A 22,912-nucleotide genomic window follows, 5' to 3' on the forward strand; every position below is an offset into this window, starting at 1 on the left:
AGCAGAGCACCAGGATAAGAATATCCTCCACGTTCTGTGGTAGATCTTAGCGGACGTGGGCTTCCTAGCCTGTCTCATGGTGGCAACGACCCCTTGGGATAATCCTGAAGACGCTAGGATCCAGGACTCAATGGCCACACAGTCAGGTTCAGGGCCGCAGAATTCCGATGGAAAAACGGCCCTTGGGACAGCAAGTCTGGTCGGTCTGGTAGTGCCCACGGTTGGCCGACCGTGAGATGCCACAGATCCGGATACCACGCCCTCCTTGGCCAGTCTGGGGCGACGAGTATGACGCGGCTGCAGTCGGATCTGATCTTGCGTAGCACCCTGGGCAAGAGTGCCAGAGGTGGAAACACATAAGGGAGCCGGAACTGCGACCAATCTTGCACTAAGGCGTCTGCCGCCAGAGCTCTGTGATCGCGAGACCGTGCCATGAAGGTTGGGACCTTGTTGTTGTGCCGGGACGCCATTAAGTCGACGTCCGGCCTTCCCCAGCGGCGACAGATTTCCTGAAACACGTCCGGGTGAAGGGACCATTCCCCTGCGTCCATGCCCTGGCGACTGAGGAAGTCTGCTTCCCAGTTTTCTACGCCGGGGATGTGAACTGCGGATATGGTGGAGGCCGTGGCTTCCACCCACATCAGAATCCGCCGGACTTCCTGGAAGGCTTGCCGACTGCGTGTCCCCCCTTGGTGGTTGATGTATGCCACCGCTGTGGAGTTGTCCGACTGAATTCGGATCTGCCTTCCTTCCAGCCACTGCTGGAAGGCTAGTAGGGCAAGATACACTGCTCTGATTTCCAGAACATTGATCTGAAGGGTGGACTCCTGCTGGGTCCACGTACCCTGAGCCCTGTGGAGGAGAAAAACTGCTCCCCATCCTGACAGACTCGCGTCTGTCGTGACCACCGCCCAGGACGGTGGTAGGAAGGATCTTCCCTGTGATAATGAGGTGGGAAGAAGCCACCACTGCAGAGAGTCCTTGGCCGTCTGGGAAAGGGAGACTTTCCTGTCCAGGGATGTTGACTTCCCGTCCCATTGGCGGAGAATGTCCCATTGAAGTGGGCGCAGATGAAACTGCGCAAACGGAACCGCCTCCATTGCCGCCACCATCTTCCCGAGGAAGTGCATGAGGCGTCTTAAGGAGTGCGACTGACTTTGAAGGAGAGCCTGCACCCCAGTCTGTAGTGACCGCTGCTTGTCCAGCGGAAGCTTCACTATCGCTGAGAGAGTATGAAACTCCATGCCAAGATACGTCAGTGATTGGGTCGGTAACAGAGTTGACTTTGAGAAGTTGATGATCCACCCGAACGTCTGGAGAGTCTCCAGTGCAACGTTCAGGCTGAGTTGGCATGCCTCCTGAGAGGGTGCCTTGACAAGTAGATCGTCCAAGTAAGGGATCACAGAGTGTCCCTGAGAGTGCAAGACTGCTACCACTGCCGCCATGACCTTGGTGAACACCCGTGGGGCTGTCGCCAGACCAAATGGCAGAGCTACGAACTGAAGATGGTCGTCTCCTATCACGAAGCGTAGAAAGCGTTGGTGCTCTGTAGCAATCTGCACGCGGAGATAAGCATCTTTGATGTCTATTGATGCTAGGAAATCTCCTTGAGACATTGAGGCAATGACTGAGCGGAGGGATTCCATCCGGAACCGCCTGGCGTTCACATGCTTGTTGAGCAGTTTTAGGTCCAGAACAGGACGGAATGAGCCGTCCTTTTTTGGCACCACAAAGAGATTGGAGTAAAAACCTTGTCCTTGTTCCCGAAGAGGAACAGGGACCACCACTCCTTCTGCTCTTAGAGAATGCACCGCCTGCAGAAGGGCATCTGCTCGGTCGGGATGTGGGGAAGTTCTGAAGAACCGAGGCGGAGGACGAGAACTGAACTCTATCCTGTACCCGTGAGACAAAATGTCTTTGACCTGTGGCAGCCAAATGTCGCAAAAGCGGGAGAGCCTGCCACCGACCGAGGATACGGAGGGAGGCGGCCGAAAGTCATGAGGCAGCCGCCTTGGAAGCGGTACCTCCGGTTGCTTTCTTGGGGCGTGAGTGAGTCCGCCAGGAATCAGAGCTCCTTTGCTCTTTCTGAGTCCCTTTGGACGAGGAGAATTGGGGCTTGCCCGAGCCTCGAAAGGACCGAAACTTTGACTGCCACTTCCTCTGTTGAGGTTTGCTTGATCTGGGCTGGGGTAAGGAAGAGTCCTTACCTTTGGACTGTTTAATGATTTCCGCCAATTGCTCACCAAACAGTCTGTCTCCAGATAATGGCAAGCTGGTTAAACATTTTTTAGAAGCAGAATCTGCTTTCCATTCTTTTAACCACAAGGCTCTGCGCAAAACCACAGAGTTGGCGGATGCCATTGAGGTACGGCTCGTAGAGTCTAGTACCGCATTGATAGCGTAGGTCGCAAACGCAGTCATTTGCGTAGTTAAGGACGCCACTTGCGGCACTGCTGGACTTAAGAAAGAGTCCACCTGTGCCAGACCAGCTGAAATAGCTTGGAGCGCCCACACGGCCGCGAATGCTGGAGCAAACGACGCGCCAATAGCTTCATAGACAGATTTCAACCAAAGGTCCATCTGTCTGTCATTGGCATCTTTAAGTGAAGCCCCATCCTCCACTGCAACTATGGATCTAGCTGCAAGCCTGGATATTGGAGGGTCCACTTTTGGACACTGGGTCCAGCGTTTGACCACGTCAGGGGGAAAGGGATAACGTGTATCCTTCAGACGTTTGGAAAAACGCTTGTCCGGATAAGTATGGTGTTTCTGGATTGATTCTCTGAAGTCAGAGTGGTCCAGAAAAGTACTCAATTTACGCTTGGGATACAGGAAATGGAATTTCTCCTGCTGGGCAGCTGCCTCCTCTGCTGAAGGGGCTGGGGGAGAAATATCCAACAGCCTACTGATGGCCGCTATAAGGTCATTTACCATGGCGTCACCATCTGGCGTATCCAAATTGAGTGCGGTGTCAGGACCAGACTCCTGATCACCCACCTCTGTCTCATCATATAGAGACCCTTCTCGCTGAGACCCTGACCCGCGTGACGACGTGGAGGGTCTCTCCCAGCGAGCTCGCTTAGGCGGCCTGGGACTGTCATCAGAGTCAGAGCCCTCAGCCTGTGATGCCTGGGACCCCCTTGAAGTACGGATTAGTTCCAACTGAGGGGGACCGGGGAACATAGACACAGCAGTGTCCATGGTCTGAGCAACTGGCCTGGACTGCAAGGTCTCCAGGATTTTTGTCATAGTCACAGACATTTTATCAGCAAAGACTGCAAATTCTGTCCCCGTCACCGGGGCAGGGTTCACAGGCGTCTCTGCCTGGGCTACCACCACCATAGGCTCTGGCTGACGAAGTGCCACTGGGACTGAACATTGCACACAATGAGAGTCGTTGGAGCCTGCTGGTAGATTAGCCCCACATGCTGTACAAGCAGTGTATACAGCCCGTGCCTTGGCACCCTTGCGTTTTGTGGATGACATGTTGCTGTCTCCTCAGAGCAATATAGGGGTATACAGCCAAGAAGCGACCGTACAGTGCAGTATATATATATATCTATCTGGTACAGGAAAAAGTACACCAATACAACACTGTGGCACTAGTGGGGCCAGCACTAATGTGCTGCTTACCGCCCGCTAAACGCGGGTGTGTGGTCGCCAGAAATCCCTAGTCTGGGTCTCCCAGAGCCTGTGTCCGTCCTCCAGCCAGACTGCATGCAGGAATGGCTGCCGGCGTCCTGTGGAGGGGGGGGCGGGCCCTGGGCGTGCTCAGACCAAAAGCGGGAAACCTGCGTCCCACTGTGCCTAGTGAGAGGGCTGGAGCATGTAAATAAGGCTCCAGCCCTCGGCGCTGACGATTGCACAGCGTCTGTCCCATTCCCTGATTGACAGGGAGGGGGCGGGAACGAAGCGGAGCTAGGCCACAAAAGCCGGGGACTAAATTTATAAGCGCCGCCGCCGTAAAAGCGCGGTCGGCGCTAATTCCCCGGCGCACTACAAGTCCCAGCCGCGCCGCCGCTCCGAGAGTGGCCGGCGCGGTAGTTCCCAGCACATGAAGTCACACAGCTAAGCTGCTGTGACTCAAACCCCAGCGTGCAGCGCTACTGTCCCCGGCGCACTAACACACCCAGCAAGTCTGGCGTGTGCGTGCCTGTCTGTACGGGGACACAGAGTACCTGAAAGTTGCAGGGCCTTGTCCCTGAACGGTACCCAGCTCCGTATCCAGCAGGTTCACTGGGTCTGTGGATGGAGCCCGGCCTCAGGGCTTGGGGGCCGGTAAGATCCCACTTCCTCAGAGCCCCTCAGGGGGATGAGGAAGGAAAACAGCATGTGGGCTCCAGCCTCTGTACCCGCAATGGGTACCTCAACCTTACAAACCACAAGTGGGGTAAGAAGGGAGCATGCTGGGGGCCCCATATGGGCCCTCTTTTCTTCCATCCGACATAGTCAGCAGCTACTGCTGACTAAACAGTGGAGCTATGCGTGGATGTCTGACCTCCTTCGCACAAAGCAGAAAACTGGTGAGCCAGTGATCCCACTGGGGGTGTATAGCCAGAAGGGGAGGGGCCTTACACTTTTTAGTGTAATTGCTTTGTGTGGCCTCCGGAGGCAGTGCTATACACCCAATCGTCTGGGTCTCCCAATGGAGCGCCGAAGAAAACAACATTCACTCCCCAATATCTTATGAGGTCTGCATATAAGGTACACTAAAAATGCAAGTGAATAGTTAAAAAAAAAAAAGAAGGAGGGGTGAAGTAATGGGGGGGGGGGGGGGGGTTTCCAGAAAAGCGGCTCTTACCCATGAATGCTTGTTGCTCTTAAGTCTTCTTGACACAAAAATGTAGCGAGGAAATCTGCCTTCTTTTTGGTTTTCACGAAAACCATTGTGCGCCCCTCACCTAAAAATTGTAGGAAGATTAAAAAAAAAATAAAAAAATTTAAAATTGGCAAATCCTTCTATTTACTACATTGCAACGAGAAAACCTAAAAACCCAGGATCCCATCAGCTGCCGTATAGAAGTCGAGCACGACCAGACAGGAAACATTGCGCCATCGCAGGTTCCTTATTCATCAGGGTCTAATGCCCCAAGAAAGTCACTGAGATGTGAGCAGACGTATGGAGGGTGTATATATATATATGCCAGGTATTTTTGGGGGGCAATTATAAAATCTCTGCAAAGTTTCTTATAGAGGATTTTACAATACAGATCTGGCAAAAATTAAGAGACCACTTCCAAATTGTCAGTTTTTCTGATTTTTCTTTTTTTTTTTGAGTGAAATGTAAATTGTTCTTTTATTCTCTAAACTACTGACAACGTCTCCGAATTTCCAAGCAATAAACGGATTTTTGTGTACTCACCGTAAAATAGTTTTCGCTTAGCCATCATTGGGGGACACAGGACCATGGGTGTTATGCTGCCTATCCATAGGAGGACACTAAGTAGATGCAAAAGCATAGCTTCTCCTCAGCAGTATACACCCCCTGGCCGGGCCAGGCAACCTCCGTTTTAGTACACAAGCAGTAGGGAAAAGAAGGGAATTTTGTTACTTACCGTAAATTCCTTCTCTTCTAGCTACTATTGGGAGACCCAGACGATTGGTGTATAGCTACTGCCTCCGGAGGCCACACAAAGCATTACACTAAAAAGTGTAAGACCCCTCCCCTTCTGGCTATACACCCCCAGTGGGATCACTGGCTCACCAGTTTTAGTGCAAAAGCAAGAAGGAGGAAAGCCAATAACTGGTTTAAACAAATTCACTCCGAATTAACATCGGAGAACTGAAAACCATTTAACATGAACAACATGTGTACCCGAAAACAACCAAAAATCCCGAAGGACAACAGGGCGGGTGCTGGGTCTCCCAATAGGAGCTAGAAGAAAAGGAATTTACGGTAAGTAACAAAATTCCCTTCTTCTTCGGCGCTCCATTGGGAGACCCAGACGATTGGGACGTCCAAAAGCTGTCCCTGGGTGGGTAAAGAAATACCTCATGTTAGAGCTGCAAGACAGCCTTTCCCTACGGGGAGGCAACTGCCGCCTGCAGGACTCTTCTACCTAGGCTGGCGTCCGCCGAAGCATAGGTATGCACCTGATAATGTTTGGTGAAAGTGTGCAGACTCGACCAGGTAGCTGCCTGGCACACCTGTTGAGCCGTAGCCTGGTGTCGTAATGCCCAGGACGCATCCACGGCTCTGGAAGAATGGGCCTTCAGCCCTGATGGAACCGGAAGCCCAGTAGAACGGTAGGCTTCAAGGATTGGTTCCTTGATCCATTGAGCCAGGGTGGATGTTGCAGCCTGCGATCCCTTGCGCTGACCAGTAACAAGGACAAAGAGTGCATCCGAGCGGCGCAGGAGCGCCGTGCGGGAATGTAGATTCTGGGTGCTCTACACCAGATCCAACAATGCAAAGCCATTACATATCGATGAAATGGATAAAAGGAAGGTAAGGAGATATCCTGATTGTGATAAAAAGGGAATACCACCTTAGGGAGAAACTCTGGGATCGGACGCAGCTCTACCTTATCTTGGTGAACACCAGGAAGGGAGCTTTGGATGACCGCGCTGCTAGTTCGGACACTCTCCGAAAAGACGTGACCGCTACCAGAAAGGCCACTTTCTGTGAAAGTCGAGAAAGTGAAAACATCCCTCAGAGGCTCGAAGGGCGGCTCCTAGAGAGCAATTAATACCCTGTGCAGATCCCATGGGTCTGACGGCCTCTTGTACGGAGGGACAATGTGATAACCCCCCTGCAGGAACGTGCGGACCTGAGGAAGTCGTACTAGACGCTTCTGAAAGAATACCGACAGCGCTGCGACTTGTCCTTTAAGGGAGCCGAGCGACAAACCTTTTCCCAATCCAGATGCAGGAAGGGGGGAAAAAGGAGACAATGCAAATGGCCAGGGAGACACTCCCTAAGCAGAGCACCAAGATAAGAATAACTTCCACGTCTTGTGGTAGATTTTGGCAGACGTCGGCTTCCTAGCCCGTCTCATGGTGACAATGACGTCTTGAGATAATCCTGAAGACGCTAGGATCTCGGACTCGATGGCCGCACAGGCCGGATCAGGGCCGTAGAATTCAGTGGAAAGAACGGCCCTTGGGACAGTAAGTCTGGCCGGTCTGAGAGTGCCCACGGTTGGCCGACCGTGAGATGCCACAGATCCGGGACCACGACCTCCTCGGTCAGTCTGGGACGACGAGGATGGCGCGGCGGCAAGCGGAGCTGAGCTTGCGTAGCACTCTGGGCAACAGTGCCAGAGTAGAAAACACATAGGGTAGCTGGAACTGCGACCAATCCTGAACTAGGGCGCCTGCCGCCAGAGCTCTTTGCTCGTGAGACCGCGCCATGAAAATCGGGACCTTGTTGTTGTGCCGAGACGCCATTAGGTCGACGTCCGGCATCTCCCAGCGGCTACAGATTTCCTGACACCATACTGGGTGCAGAGGCCATTCCCCTGCGTCCATGCCCAGGCGACTGAGGAAGTCTGCTTCCCAATTTTCTACGCCCGGGATGTGAACTGCGGATATGGTAGATGCTCTGTCCCCCACCCACATCAGAATCCGCCGGATTGCCTGGTAGGCTTGGCGATGCGTGTTCCGCCTTGGTGGGCGATGTCTGCCACCGCTGTGGAATTGTCCGACTGAATTCGGATCTGTTTTCCTTCCAGCCACTGCTGGAAGGCTTGCAGGGCAAGATGCACTGCCCAGATTTCCAGAACATTGATCTGAAGGATGGACTCCTCTGAAGAGAGTCCTTGACCGTCTGAGAAGGGAAACGTTCCTTTCTAGGGACGTCGACTCCCCAACCCATTGGCAAAGCATGTCCCATTGAAGTGGACGCAGATGAACTGCGCGAAAGTGACTGCCTCTGCATGAGGCGTCTTAAGGGGTGTGACTGGCCTTGAAGGAGAGACTGCACCCCCGACTGTAGTGAACGCTGCTTGTCCAGCGGAAGCTTCACTATCGCTGAGGGAGTGTGAAACTCCGTGCCCAGATATGTCAGCGATTGGGTCGGTGCCCGATGTAACCTTGAAAAGTTGATGATCCACCCGAAACTCTGGAGAGTCTCCAGCGCCACGTTCAGGCTGTGTCGGCATGCCTCTTGAGAGGGTGCCTTGACAAGTGGATCGTCCAGTAAGGATCACAGAGTGACCCTGAGAGTGCAGGACTGCTCCCACTGCTGCCCTGAACTTGGTGAAAACCCGTAGGGCTGTCGCCAGACCGAAGGGCAGTGGTACGCACTGAAGATGCTCGTCTTCAATAACGAAACGTAGCAAACGCTGGTGCTCTGGAGCAATCGGCACGTGGAGATAAGCATCCTGATGTCTATTGATGCTAGGAAATCTCCTAGAGACATTGAGGCAATGACGGAGCGGAGGGTTACATCCGGAACCGCCTGGCTTTCACGTGCTTGGTGAGCAGTTTTAGGTCCAGAACGGAACGGAAAAAGCCACCCTTTTTTGGCACCCCAATAAGATTGGAGGAAAAAACCGTGTCTTGTTCCTGAAGAGGAACAGGGATTACCACTCCTTCTGCCTGCAGAAGAGCATCGGCTCGGTGGGGGGGGGGGAGGGGAGTTCTGAAGAGTCGAGCCGGAGGACGAGAACAGAGCTCTATCCTGTACACGTGAGACACAATGTCTCTCACCCACCGGTCTGTGACCTGTGGCAGCTAAATGTACCCAGAAGCGGGAGATTCTGCCACCAACCGCGGATGCGGAGAGAGAGAGCTGAAATACATGAGGAGATCGCCTTGGTAGCGGTTCCTCCTGCTGCCTTCCTTGGGCGTGAATGAGCCCGGCCGGAATCTGAGCCCCTCTGAGCCTTTTGAGTCCTTTTAGACGAGGACCATTGGGACTTGCCCGAGCCTGGGAAGGACCAACCTCGACTGTCCCCCCAGGACAGTATTACTAGGGTAAGTCGCAATGCAGACATTGCGAGGTTAAGGACACCACCTGCGGCACAGATGTACATGTGCTCAAGAGCAGCTGCGCAAGACCAGCTGAAATAGGTTAGAGTGCCCATACGGCTGCGGATGCCGGAGCAACCGACACGCTGATAGCTACACAGACAGATTTCAACCAGAGGTCTGTCTGTCTGTCAATGGCATCTTTAAGTGAATTCCCATCTCCACTGCAACTATGGATCTAGCCGCAAGCCTGGAGATTGGGGGATCCACCTTTGGACCCTGGGTCCAGTGCTTTACCACGTCAGGGTAAAGGGATAACGTGCATCCTTAATACGTTTGGAGAAAACGTTTATCTGGTAAGCGTGGTGTTTCTGAACTGCGTCTCTGAAGTCAGCGTGGCCAGAAAAAGCACTCAATCTATGCATGAGTACTGAAAAAGGATTTCTCCTGCTGTGAAGCTGACTCCTCCACTGGGGGAGCTGAGGGAGAAATATGCAACCTTCCATTGATGGACGCTATAAGATCATTCACTATGGCGTCACCATCCGGTGTATCCGGATTGAGAGCGGTGTCAGGACCAAAGCCCTGATCAGCTACGTCTGCCTCATCATACAGAGAGTCGTCCTGCTGGGACCTTGACCAGTGATGAAGCCGAGTGCCGCACCCAGCGAGCTAGCTTAGGCTGTCTGGGACTGCCGTCCGTGTCAGAGCCTTCACCCTGGAATGCCTGGGACCCCCCCGGAGCACTGAGTGCGTTCCAAATGAGGGTGGCCAGGGAGCATTAATCAAGATTGCCCATGGCCTGTCTGGACTGCAAAGTCTCCATCCCATGACAATCTCCGTCCCTGTCCCTGGACAGGGTTCACAGGTGGTTCCTTTGGCCACCTCTAGTAGAGACCCCGGCTGACCAAGTGCTACAGGGGAGCATTGCACACAATGGGGGTCAGTGGAACCTGCCGGTGGAACAGTATCACATGCAGGAAAAGCAGCATAGAAAGCCTGTGTTGCTTTTTTGCTGCTGTATTCTAGTCATCTATGCAATGTATAGCATACAAGCATAAACACTTCAGCACATGCAATACAAGCAGCATAGAAAGCCCGTGCCTCGGCACCCTTGCTTTTTTGCTGCTGTTGTCCAGCCATCTAGGAGAATATAGCCCAGAGAAGCGACCGTCCAGTGCAATGTATAGCATACAAGCATATATACAAATGAACACTTCAGCACATGCAGTACAAGCAGCCTATAAAGCCTGTGCCTTGGCACCCATGCTTTTTTGCTGCTGTTGTCCAGCCCTCTAGGAGAATATAGCCAAGAGTAGCGACCGTACAGTGCAATGTATAGCATACAAGCATAAGTACAAATGAACACTTCAGCCATGCAATACAAGCAGCCTAGAAAACCTGTGCCTTAGCACCCTTGCGTTTTCGCTGCTGTTATCTCGCCATCTAGAAGGGCATATAGCCAAAGATAGCGACCTACAGTGCAGTGTATAGCATACAAGCATAAAATACAAATGGACACTTCGGTATTTAGTGGGGTCAGCACTTCAGGTGCTGCTTACCGCCCGCCTATAACGCGGGTGTGTGGTCGCCAGAGCCCTGTGTTGTTGCCCAGAGCATGTCTCCGTTCCCCAGCTCGGACTGCGTGCAGGAATGGCTGCCGGCGTCCTTCTCCAGCTCGTGTGACGAGGGGCGGGCCGTGGGCGTGCCCCAGACAAGAGCGGGAAACTGGCGTCCCACTGTGTCCAGTGAAGGGGGCTGGAGAATGCAAAGCAGACTCCAGCCCTCGGCGCTGACTGTCTGTACAGCGTCCCGCCTCTCCCCTGACTGGCAGGGCTGGAGGCGGGAACGAAACGAAAACTAGGCCGCAAAGCCGGGGACTCGAGTAATAAGCGCGGCCGTCCATGTGCACAGCCAGCGCGGAAGTCCCCGGCGCACCACAAGTCCCAGCCGCGCCACAATGTCAAAAACACCCAGCAACGGCCGGCGCGGCAGTTCCCAATACATAAAGTCACTCAGCAAAGCTGTAGTGAATAATAGCACGAGCGCTCCGCGCTGTTGCCCCCGGCGCACTAACACTCCCAGCAATGCTGGTGTGTGTGTGCGCGCTTGCCCGGGGACACAGAGTACCTTAATGTAGCAGGGCCTGTCCCTGACGATACTCAGCTCCATATCCAGCAGGTTCCCTGGGTCTGTGGATGGAGCCCGGTCTCAGTGCCTGGAGACCGGTAAGATCCCACTTCGCCCAGAGCCCTGAGGGGGGATGGGGAAGGAAAACAGCATGTGGGCTCCAGCCTCCGTACCCGCAATGGGTACCTCAACCTTAACAAACACCCGACAAAAGTGGGGTGAGAAGGGAGCATGCTGGGGGCCCCATATGGGCCCACTTTTCTTCCATCCGACATAGTCAGCAGCTGCTGCTGACTAAACAGTGGAGCTATGCGTGGATGTCTGACCTCCTTCGCACAAAGCAGAAAACTGGTGAGCCAGTGATCCCACTGGGGGTGTATAGCCAGAAGGGGAGGGGCCTTACACTTTTTAGTGTAATGCTTTGTGTGGCCTCCGGAGGCAGTAGCTATACACCAATCGTCTGGGTCTCCCAATGGAGCGCCGAAGAAAAAACCAGTAAAAACTTATCTCAACAGAGGAACATGAGAAAAGAAGAGTCAAAACCAAATGAGGTACTGAGAGAACCAAGGCCCAACAGGGAGGGTGCTGTGTCCCCCAATGATGGCTAAGAGAAAACTATTTTACGGTGAGTACACACAAATCCGTTTTTCTCTGACGCCTCATTGGGGGACACAGGACCATGGGACGTCCTAAAGCAGTCCATGGTGGGAAAAATAAAGACGACAACACAACCCAAGGACAAGGAACCAGTCCCAGACAGTCTGGAGCGCCTGAGAGAGGTGCTCACTGCCGTTTGCAGAAGTTTCCTACCCAGATTTGCCTCAGTTGAAACCTGTGTATGAACTCTATAATGCTTTGAAAACGTATGTACGCTAGACCAGATCGCAGCCTTACACACCTGTTCCACTGAAGCCCGATGCCGAATGGCCCACGAAGCGCCAACTGCTCACGTGGAATGAGCCCGCAGCCCACTAGGAATGGGCTTGAGTTGCAAGCGGTAGACTTCCTGGATCGCAGAGCGAATCCAGCGAGCCAGAGTCGCCTTTGAAGCTTCCTGTCCCTTCTTAGGCCCCTCAGGAATGACGAACAAAGAGTCCGTTTTCCTAAAGGGGGCTGTCCTGGATATGTAATATCTGAGAGCTCTGACGAGGTCTAACGAATGCAGAGACCTTTCCACCCTATGAACCGGGTGTGGACAAAAGGAAGGCAGAACAATGTCCTCGTTCAAATGAAACGGGGTAAGAACCTTTGGAAGGAAATCCGGAAGGGGGCGCAGAACCACCTTGTCCTGGTGAAAGATCAGAAAAGGCTCGCGGCAAGAGAGTGCTGCTAGCTCCGAAACCCGTCTGATGGACGTAATTGCCACCAGGAATGTTAACTTCCAGGACAGCTTATAAGTGCTAGAGATGGGGAGACAGAAGGCGCAAATAGGGTCTTACCCGGTATAACTTTGGTTGGTAAAAGTTAAAATACACTCACCTGGTATGGTTGTGCCAGTCACAACTCCTGAAATCGCATGTGAGTGTTAGCTTGGTTTAAAAGCAGCGGCCCCGTGAATGGCAAATATATAAATATAGAAAAGGGAAAACGGGTTTTATCCGCGCTAAAAAACCACTGGTGCAGGATTAATGAAGAAGTTTCTTTTTTATTTCAGCATTTCCAACGCGTTTCAGAGACAAGGACCGTCTCCTTCCTCAGGGAAAAAAGAAAAACTTCCAGGACAGAAGAGCAAGGGAGGATTCCTTGAGGGGTTCAAAGGGAGACCTCTGGAGACCGTCCAGAACAAGGTTGAGGTCCCATGGTTCCAGCGGCCGTTTGTACGGGGGAACTAGATGGGAAACGCCCTGGAGGAAGGTCTTGACTTGCGGTTTTTGAGCCAGGCGGCATTGGTAGAAGATTGAGAGCGCTGAGACCTGCCCTTTAAGGGAACTGAGAGCCAACCCCGCTTGCAAGCCAGACTGTAGAAAGTCGAGAATTCTAGGGATGGCCAGAGGCATAGGCTGGACGTTAGTTTCCCTGCACCATGAAAGGAAGATTTTCCACGTACGGTGGTGTCACAAACCACCGGGGGGGGGTCACTCAGAAATCCCCCGCGCTGGCTACCAGTACGTCACAATCGGGGGGTAACAAGTGGGGTCACCCCTCCTTTATACCTCCCGACCGACAGACAGAGCACGTGACGCGCTCTCTAGCGCCCCTCTTATAGTCAGGCCAATTATGGAATTGCCCGACAATAAGCAAGGAGGCCGCTATACTACTTATGCCGATTATTGAAGGGTCCCCGGTGAGAGTAGGGTATATATTCCCCCGACCTCCGCGGGCGGAATATATAATATCTTCCCGAATCTCACTGGCCTCCCCACAATAATCCTTGGCACAACTCGCTGCCACCAACCGCTTCACGGTAACTATTAGCCGAACACACAGACGTGGGATTCAAGATCGAGATAACAGAACAGCCCAAGATTAATTATATAATTTAATCAGCCTAAAGCACACTAGAAACTACAATATATACAATAGGGAATCTACAGAATATACATATGTCAGAGTACAGTTACAATCAAAGCATGGGTTACAAACAGGCATACACAGTTCCAGCAGTTACCTTGTTGCGTCTGGCCACAGGGGGGCGCTGTAGACCAGGTTTCCAGGAACTCCCTCACAGGTCTTTCCCAACCAGGCCCCCGAGCAGAAGAACACTGGAAAATGGCCGAAGTAGGGTTATCAACCTGGGCAGATCCAGGTCCCCTCCTACCTTAGTGACCTCACAGGGAGCACTGCTCCACCCCTGGCTTGAGTTATGGACAATATCCCAACATGGAATATGGGCCATAACTTTGCCTGGGAGCGTCGTAGGCGGACGCCAATGCTCTCATTGTGACAGTTATGAATTTAGCTACAGAACGAGGGGACTCATGACCTGTCTGCCGGTTCCCCATTGGCTGATATCACGCCTGGGGCATTTCCCAATGTCCTGCTCCCATAAAAAGGGGGTGCCGGCATCGTCCACATGCGGAGACACCATTTTTATGGTTGCCATATTTATCGGAAATATGGCTTGCGAGATATGAACCATTTTTTACTGGAGTCGTTCTGTCTGCTAGTTCCATAGCCTTGCTAATGAGATACAACTCTTGTTACAGGGTGACGGCAGGGAGTCATCCTGTGTCCTTTGTTCCCACACCACCTCATTTCCATATCACAGGACATGGCCATGGGATTTGTTGCTAAACCAGTTGTGTGAAGGAAAGGGGGGGTGACACCAGGAGAGGGCTTCCTGACATACTTGAATATCATGATTTATCGTCATATCTCCGGATTTACCTCACACCTCCCCCCTTTTGAGGGCGCTAGGGGGCAGCACACTCCGGTGTTCCCCCGTGCGCCCGTCCGCGACCTCTCCTTGTCGGGACAGCCCGTCTGCGTTACCGTGGTCACGGCCCCTTTTGTGGCGAATGGTGAAGTTGTATTGCTGGAGCGCAAGGCTCCATCGCAACAATCGCCCATTCGTCCCAGAGACGGTGTGCAACCAGCTGAGGGGATTGTGGTCCGTCTCCACGATGAAGTGGCGCCCGTATAGATAGGGTTGCAGACGCTGCAGGGCCCACACTATGGCCAGGCACTCCTTCTCCATCGTGGAATAGGCAACTTCCCTTGGTAACAGCTTCCTGCTCAGGTACAAGACTGGGTGCTCTTGGCTCGCAGAGTCCACCTGGCTGAGCACCGCACCGAGGCCGAAGTCACTGGCGTCGGTCTGTACTACAAACGGCCGCGTGAAGTCGGCTGCCTGTAGCACGGGCGGGCTGGACAGGGCGTCCTTTAGGGCCCGGAAGGCTGTCTCGCAGTCCATTGTCCAATCGACTGCAGAGGGCAGCTTCTTCTTGGTGAGGTCCGTCAAGGGCTTTGCCAGGCTACTATAGCATGGAACAAACCTCCTATAGTACCCAGCGGTCCCCAAGAAGGACATCATCTGCTTCTTGGTCCTGGGGGTGGGCCAGGATGCGATGGCTTCCACTTTCTCAGGCTCGGGCTTCAGTGTTCTCCCACCTACCCGGTGACCGAGGTACTGGACCTCGCTCATGGCCAGCTGACACTTTCCCGGCTTGATGGTCAAACCTGCCCGGTGGATCCGCCTGAGCACCTGTGCTAGATGCTCTAGGTGGTCCTCCCAGGTGGGACTGAAGACGGCAATGTCATCCAGGTACGCGGCCGCGTACCCTTCAAGTCCCTTGAGCAGGGTGTTGACCATCCGCTGGAAAGTGGCAGGGGCATTCCTCATCCCGAACGGCATCACCGTGGACTCGTACAGTCCAAATGGGGTAATAAAGGCAGAGCGTTCCCTGGCCTTGCGAGTCAGGGGGATCTGCCAATATCCCCGGCTCAGATCCATGATGGTCAGGTACTGAGCCCCGGCCAACTGATCGAGCAGGTCATCGATGCGTGGCATTGGGTACGCATCGGCGACCGTGACCGCATTGAGCCCCCTGTAGTCCACGCAGAACCGAGTGGTTCGGTCCTTCTTAGGGACGAGGACTACAGGCGAGGCCCAAGCGCTGTTGGATGCCTGGATCACCCCCAGCTTCAGCATCTCGTCAATCTCCTGGCGCATGTGTTGCTGCACCTCCAGGGAGACCCGATATGCTGAACGCCGGATCGGGGGATGATCCCCAGTGTCCACGTGATGGACAGCCAAGTCAGTCCTTCCGGGCTGGTTGGTAAACAACCCCCGGAAGGGGTGTAGGGTGGCCCACAGCTGGGACCGTTGGTCCTCCAAGAGCTGGTGGCCAACCTCCACATCCTCAATGGATCCGCCTGCCCTAACCTGGGCTAGCATATCCAAGGGGGTTTCCGCTTCTCCCTCCTCGGGCAGGTTGCACACGGGGAGCGCACATGCCTCCCGCTCATGATGTGCCTTCATCATGTTCACATGGAAGGGCTTCCGCCTTCCACGGGCAGGGTCCAGGGTGACCAGGTACGTCACAGGGTTGAGCTGCTGGTACACGAGGTATGGGCCTCCCCAGGCTGCCTGAAGCTTGTCCTGTGGTACGGGGACCAGTACCCACACCTTTTGACCCACTTGGTAGGTCCTCTCACAAGCGTTCTGGTCGTACCAACGCTTCTGATCGGCCTGGGCTTGAGCCATATTGTCGTGTACCAGTTGCGTCAAGGCCTGCATTTTGTCCCGGAAGCGCATGACATACTCGATAACCGACACTCCAGGGGTGGCCAAATCCCCTTCCCAAGCCTCTTTCACCAGAGCCAGGGGGCCCCGCACACGTCGCCCGTACAGGAGCTCAAACGGTGAGAATCCTGTTGAGGCCTGTGGAACCTCCCGGTAAGCAAATAACAGGTGTGGGAGATACCGCTCCCAGTCACGCCCATGGGAGTCGACCAACATCTTAAGCATCTGCTTTAAGGTGCCATTGAACCGCTCGCACAGGCCATTAGTCTGTGGATGGTACGGGCTGGCCACCAGATGTCGCACCTGGACTTGCTTACAGAGGGCCTCCATCAGCTGGGACATGAATTGGGTCCCCCGGTCAGTGAGCATTTCCTGGGGAAAACCCACTCGGGAGAAAATCTCCAGCAATGCGGTGGCCACCTTGTCAGCCCGAATGGACGACAAGGCCACTGCTTCTGGGTACCGGGTGGCATAGTCCACTACCGTCAGCATGAAGCGTTTCCCGGAGCTGCTGGGGATGGCCAGCGGGCCGACCAGATCCACAGCCACCCTCCTGAAAGGCTCATCGATGATTGGCAGAGATACTAGTGGGGCTTTGGGGTGTGGCCCCGCCTTCCCCACTCTCTGACAGGTTTCACACGAACGGCAGTAGGCAGCCACATCGGCCCCCATTTTTGGCCAGTAGAAATGCTGGTTTAACCTGGCCTTGGTCTTAGCGATCCCTAGGTGTCCGGCCATCGGAATCTCATGTGCGATCCGCAACAACTCCGTCCGGAACGGATAGGGTACCACCAACTGTCGGTCCCTGGGCCACGCCTCCGGTGAACCCTGCTGGACCGTGGCCCGGTACAGCCGTCCTTGGTCCCAGACCACTCGCTCCGGGTCCGAGTCCGAGGGAGGCTGTGCCGCCTGCTCCTTAAGAGCTTTCAGGCTGTCGTCAGCTTCTAACGCTGCCTGAAACCCCTGACTAGATGTGGCCAGAATCGACGAGACTGTCACATCTTCAGTCAGTACCCCAGGACCTGTGTCCTGGCCTCCACCTGACTCGGCTGCCACTTGGTCAGAAGGGGAAGAGCTATCGGACCTCCGGGAGGCCCCTTGGCTTCCAGCACTCCCACTGCGGGTGACAGCGGCCACAGCCGCTGCGACCGTGGGTCGTGCCTGCTCCTCCTCCGTTCCTGACCAAGTCGCCGGTTCAGGCAGACCTACCTGGCTTCCTGACACCCCGGTTGTGGGGGAACCATGCACCGAGATCTTACCTGGGAGCACTTCCGCTCCTGGACCGGCCCCAATCTCACCTGCCTGTTCCCCTCCTGCAGCAACAGAACCCCGCTGTGAAATCTCTGGGGACCCCACATTTGCTGTGGTAGCCCCCACCCCACACACTGGTCCTCCCCCTGCAGCACCCTGCTCTCTGCTTATCCCTGCAGAGGGCAACAGATCCCAGCTCACAGGCTGGTTACTTGTAGAGGCATTGTCACACCTTTCTCTGACCCCCTCCCCTGTCACAGCTGCAGCTGTGTGTGTGTCTATGGTGTCTATGCAAGCAGAAATATCAGAGTTCACTCCCTCCTCCCTTACATCATTCATAGATAACACATTAACATTGTCCGGAGGCATGTCAGTACGGGCTGAAGGTTCAGCCCTTGGTTGGGGCCCAAACTGGGAGGTTATCTGCCCCAAATCTGTCCCAAGTAGCACGTTTGCGGGGATCCGATCAGTTACCCCCACCTCCCTCACCCCTCGCCCTGCGCCCCAGTCCACATAAATGTCAGCAACAGGCAGCGCCGGGTCAATGCCTCCAATCCCGGAGACAGCGAGGGTTTTTCCAGGGATCAAGTCTTGGGGGGACACCATCTCAGGCCGCACCAGAGTCACCTCCGAGGCGCTGTCTCGCAGTCCTATGGTCACAGACCGGCCGACGGTGACAGGTTGGAAGCTCTCCAGGGACCTACCACCACCCCCACCCACACAATACACCTTGGGCGGCCCTTGGGACGGGGACGGAGCCGGGGCCTTGGGACGCTGAGGGCACATGGCCTTGAAGTGTCCAGGTAGGTTGCACTGGTGGCACCGTCTTGGTTCTGCCACGGGCCTGGAGAGGGGAGTTGAGGGGGACACCCCCTGCAGTCTAGGGGCAGGTGGGGCAGTCGTAGAATTCATCTTACCCCCTCTCCAGGTGCTGCTGGTGGCTGCTCTCCTGGCCTCAGGAGCACGATTGTTGGTGTAGTCATCGGCCAGGGCAGCTGTAGCCGTGGACCCCTTTGGCTTCTGGTCTCGGATGAACTGGCGGAGATCCTCAGGGCAGTTCCACAAGAGTTGCTCCGTGATGAACAAGTCCAGGATCTCCGGTCCGGTGGAAAGCTGCAGGCCTTGGGTCCAGTGGTCGGCAGCTCGGGCAAGTGCCCGCCTGTGGTCAGCCCAGGAGTCCTTTGGTCCCTTCTGTAGGCTCCGGAACTTCTTGCGGTAGGACTCCGGGGTGAGGTTGTACTGTTGGATCAGGGCCCGCTTGATGGTGTCGTAGCCCTGATCTGCCTCAGCAGGCAAGTCCCCAAGGATATCCAGGGCCTTACCCCTTAAACGGGGGGTCAGGTATTTGGCCCACTGGTCCTTGTTCAGATGGTGCTGCAAGCAAGTCCGTTCAAAAGCAGTCAAGAAAGAGTCCAAGTCTCCATCCTTCTCCAGCACTGGGAAGTCCTCAACACGGACCTTTGGAAGTTTGGTGTCTTGAAGGTCACGTGTGGCTGATGAGGGCCGGAGCTGAGCTAGCTGCAGCTGGTAGTCACGCTCTGCCTGGCGCTCTTCACGCGCTGCCTGCCGCTCCGCAGCCTCAGCCTCACGCGCTGCTTGCCGCTCTGCCCTGCGCTCTGCCAGGAGTCCCTTGTAGCCCTCCTGGTCTCCAGCCTGGAGAAGGGCCATAGCCATTTGAAGAAGGCTATCCGAGCCTCCCAGGCTCGGTGGAATGGCACGTGGTGATCTGCGGCACGCTGCGGAGCCTGGTGATTCACTGTCCCTTTCAGAGCGGAGGGCTGGCATCTGGCTCGTTGAGGAACCTTGGGTGAGCTCCTCCTCATCTTGTCCAGCAGTGCCAGGTTGCGCAATGTCCTCGGCAGAACGGTTTTCTGGCGTCGAGCTCCTGGAGGACTCGTGGGCAACCTCCTCATTGCTGTCCACAGCACCGTCCTCCCTCTCTTCGGCTCCTGCCTTAGCATTGGCCAGTTGCATAGCTCTGCTCCTGGTGCCATCAGCCATTCTTGCAGACTTTTGGTCACTGACACAGAACTGACACCTGATGCCTCCACACACCTTACAGTATCTGCACTCTGACACTCTAGTGTTGAGCTAGTCTGAAGACCCCAGCAGCCACAGCTGCTGCAGGCAGTCTTTAGTGTCTGGGAGTATGGGTCTCACACTCACACACACTATTATCTCGATCCCACCGCTATGCCACCAATATGTCACAAACCACCGGGGGGGGTCACTCAGAAATCCCCCGCGCTGGCTACCAGTACGTCACAATCGGGGGGTAACAAGTGGGGTCACCCCTCCTTTATACCTCCCGACCGACAGACAGAGCACGTGACGCGCTCTCTAGCGCCCCTCTTATAGTCAGGCCAATTATGGAATTGCCCGACAATAAGCAAGGAGGCCGCTATACTACTTATGCCGATTATTGAAGGGTCCCCGGTGAGAGTAGGGTATATATTCCCCCGACCTCCGCGGGCGGAATATATAATATCTTCCCGAATCTCACTGGCCTCCCCACAATAATCCTTGGCACAACTCGCTGCCACCAACCGCTTCACGGTAACTATTAGCCGAACACACAGACGTGGGATTCAAGATCGAGATAACAGAACAGCCCAAGATTAATTATATAATTTAATCAGCCTAAAGCACACTAGAAACTACAATATATACAATAGGGAATCTACAGAATATACATATGTCAGAGTACAGTTACAATCAAAGCATGGGTTACAAACAGGCATACACAGTTCCAGCAGTTACCTTGTTGCGTCTGGCCACAGGGGGGCGCTGTAGACCAGGTTTCCAGGAACTCCCTCACAGGTCTTTCCCAACCAGGCCCCCGAGCAGAAGAACACTGGAAAATGGCCGAAGTAGGGTTATCAACCTGGGCAGATCCAGGTCCCCTCCTACCTTAGTGACCTCACAGGGAGCACTGCTCCACCCCTGGCTTGAGTTATGGACAATATCCCAACATGGAATATGGGCCATAACTTTGCCTGGGAGCGTCGTAGGCGGACGCCAATGCTCTCATTGTGACAGTTATGAATTTAGCTACAGAACGAGGGGACTCATGACCTGTCTGCCGGTTCCCCATTGGCTGATATCACGCCTGGGGCATTTCCCAATGTCCTGCTCCCATAAAAAAGGGGGTGCCGGCATCGTCCACATGCGGAGACACCATTTTTATGGTTGCCATATTTATCGGAAATATGGCTTGCGAGATATGAACCATTTTTTACTGGAGTCGTTCTGTCTGCTAGTTCCATAGCCTTGCTAATGAGATACAACTCTTGTTACAGGGTGACGGCAGGGAGTCATCCTGTGTCCTTTGTTCCCACACCACCTCATTTCCATATCACAGGACATGGCCATGGGATTTGTTGCTAAACCAGTTGTGTGAAGGAAAGGGGGGGGTGACACCAGGAGAGGGCTTCCTGACATACTTGAATATCATGATTTATCGTCATATCTCCGGATTTACCTCACAGGTGGTAAATGTGGGATGAAGCAGGCTTTCGGGCGCTGATCATGGTGGAAATAACTGCGGGGGAGAATCCCGCTCTTGTTAATACCCAGGTCTCAATGGCCATGCCGTCAGCTTCAGGGCTCTGGAGTTCTGATGGGAAATGGGCCCTTGGGTCAGCAAGTCTGGGATGTCTGAAGGCGGCACGGTGCGTCTGTGAGCATTTGTACTAATTCGGCGTACCAGGCGCGCCTGGGCCAGTCCGGTGCTATCAGTATTACCGGGACTCCCTCTGCCTTGATTTTCCTGATTTCCCGCGGCAGCAGGGGTAGAGGTGGAAATATGTAAGGCAGGCGGAAGTGGTGCCAGGAGCAGACTAGAGCATCCGCGCCGATGGACTGCGGGTCGCGTGACCTGGCTATGAACGCGGGGCGGGTACCTTTGCATTCAACCTTGAGGCCATTAGGTCCACGTCTGGTGTGCCCCAGCGAGTGTAGATATGTAGAAACACATCCGGGTGGAGAGACCATTCTCCGGCGGCCAGGCCTTGGCGACTCAAAGTCTGCTGCCCAGTTCTCTACCCCCGGGTATGTGTACCACTGATAACACTGATCCCGACGATTCAGCCCAGCTGAGGATCTTGTGGGCCTCGAGATAAGCAGCTTTGCTGCGGATGCCCCCCTGCCGATTGATATAGGCTACAGCTGTCGCATTGTCCGATTGGACTCGAATCTGTCAACCCGCTAGCAGAGGGCAGAACGCTCTGAGCACGAGGAAGATCGCGCGGAGTTCCAGGATGTTGATGGGTAGGAAAGACTCCTGGGGCGTCCAACGTCCTTGAGCAGTGTGGTGCCGGTACACTGCTCCCCAGCCAAGGAGGCTGGCGTCTGTGGTCAGGAACAGTCAGTTCACTGGGAGAAAATATCTCCCCTTCAATAGGGATGATGATCGAAGCCACCAGCGGAGAGCGTACCTGACTGAAGACGTCAGGTGAAGATGTCTGTCCAGGGAGAAGGGGCTCTTATCCCAGGCCGCTAGAAGGGCTAGCTGCAGTGGGCGGAGGTGCAGTTGAGCAAAGGGTACTGCTTCCATAGGTGCCACCATCCTGCCGAGCACTTTCATGCTGAATCGAATGGAGCGAGACGGAGGACGTAGAAAACAGCGTACCGCTCGTTGAAGAGCGATCGCCTTGTCCTGAGGGAGAAGGATCAAGCCCCGACGGGTGTCCAGGGACATGTCCATGAAGGTGATGGATCGTGATGGGATCGGGGATGATTTGTCCAGATTCACTAGCCACCCTAAGCGGGATAGGGTGTCCACAGTGATCTGTACGCTGGTTGAGCAGTCGCGGAAGGAGGGGGCCTTGAGGTCGTCCAAGTAAGGGAGAACGACTGGACGCTCATGGCGGCCGCTATGACTTTGCTGAACACCCTTGGTGTGGTGGCAAGGCCGAAGGGTAGAGCTACGAATTGAAAGTGGGAGTCCTGAATTGCGAAGCGGAGGAACTTTTGGTGATATGGGGCGATGGGTATGTGCAGGTACGCGTCCTTGATGTCTATGGAGGCGAGGAATTCCACTTCGACCATGGATGCAATAATGGACCTTAGGGACTCCATTCTGAATCTCCGTACGTGCACATGTTTGTTAGGTGTTTGAGGTCCAGGATGGGTCGAACTGACCCATCCTTTTTGGGGACCACAGAGGTTGGAATAAAACCCCTGAACTTCTCGTCATCTGGGACAGGTATTATCACTCCTGCTGTTTGGAGCGAGTGGACTGCTGAGAAAAAAAAGCTTTGCGTCGTTTGAGTCTTTGGGGGGTTTGAGAGAAAGAACCGACTTGGGGGTCTGGTCCGAAATTCTATGTGGTAACCGGAAGACACAAGGTCTCGCACCCATTTGTCGTTTGAGGCGGCAGCCCAGATGAAAGAGCCGCAGTCGACCTCCTACAATGAGTGTGTCTTCTGGGGC

At 54.4% G+C, this 22,912-nt stretch overlaps 1 protein-coding gene across 9 annotated transcripts in view; it reads right to left on the bottom strand.

The window, feature by feature from the left end:
- The window catches only part of DDX4 (DEAD-box helicase 4), a 388,261-nt gene that overhangs the window by 4,949 nt on the left and 360,400 nt on the right, over positions 1-22,912 (bottom strand). For all 9 annotated transcript variants that reach the window (XM_075328899.1, XM_075328957.1, XM_075328939.1 and 6 more), the window contains one exon: positions 4,802-4,901. In XM_075328899.1, coding sequence (XP_075185014.1) covers positions 4,802-4,901 — 100 coding nt within the window. The remainder of the gene's footprint in view (positions 1-4,801; positions 4,902-22,912) is intronic.

The sequence above is a fragment of the Anomaloglossus baeobatrachus genome, chromosome 1, assembly GCF_048569485.1.
Source record: "Anomaloglossus baeobatrachus isolate aAnoBae1 chromosome 1, aAnoBae1.hap1, whole genome shotgun sequence".
NCBI lineage: Eukaryota > Metazoa > Chordata > Amphibia > Anura > Aromobatidae > Anomaloglossus > Anomaloglossus baeobatrachus.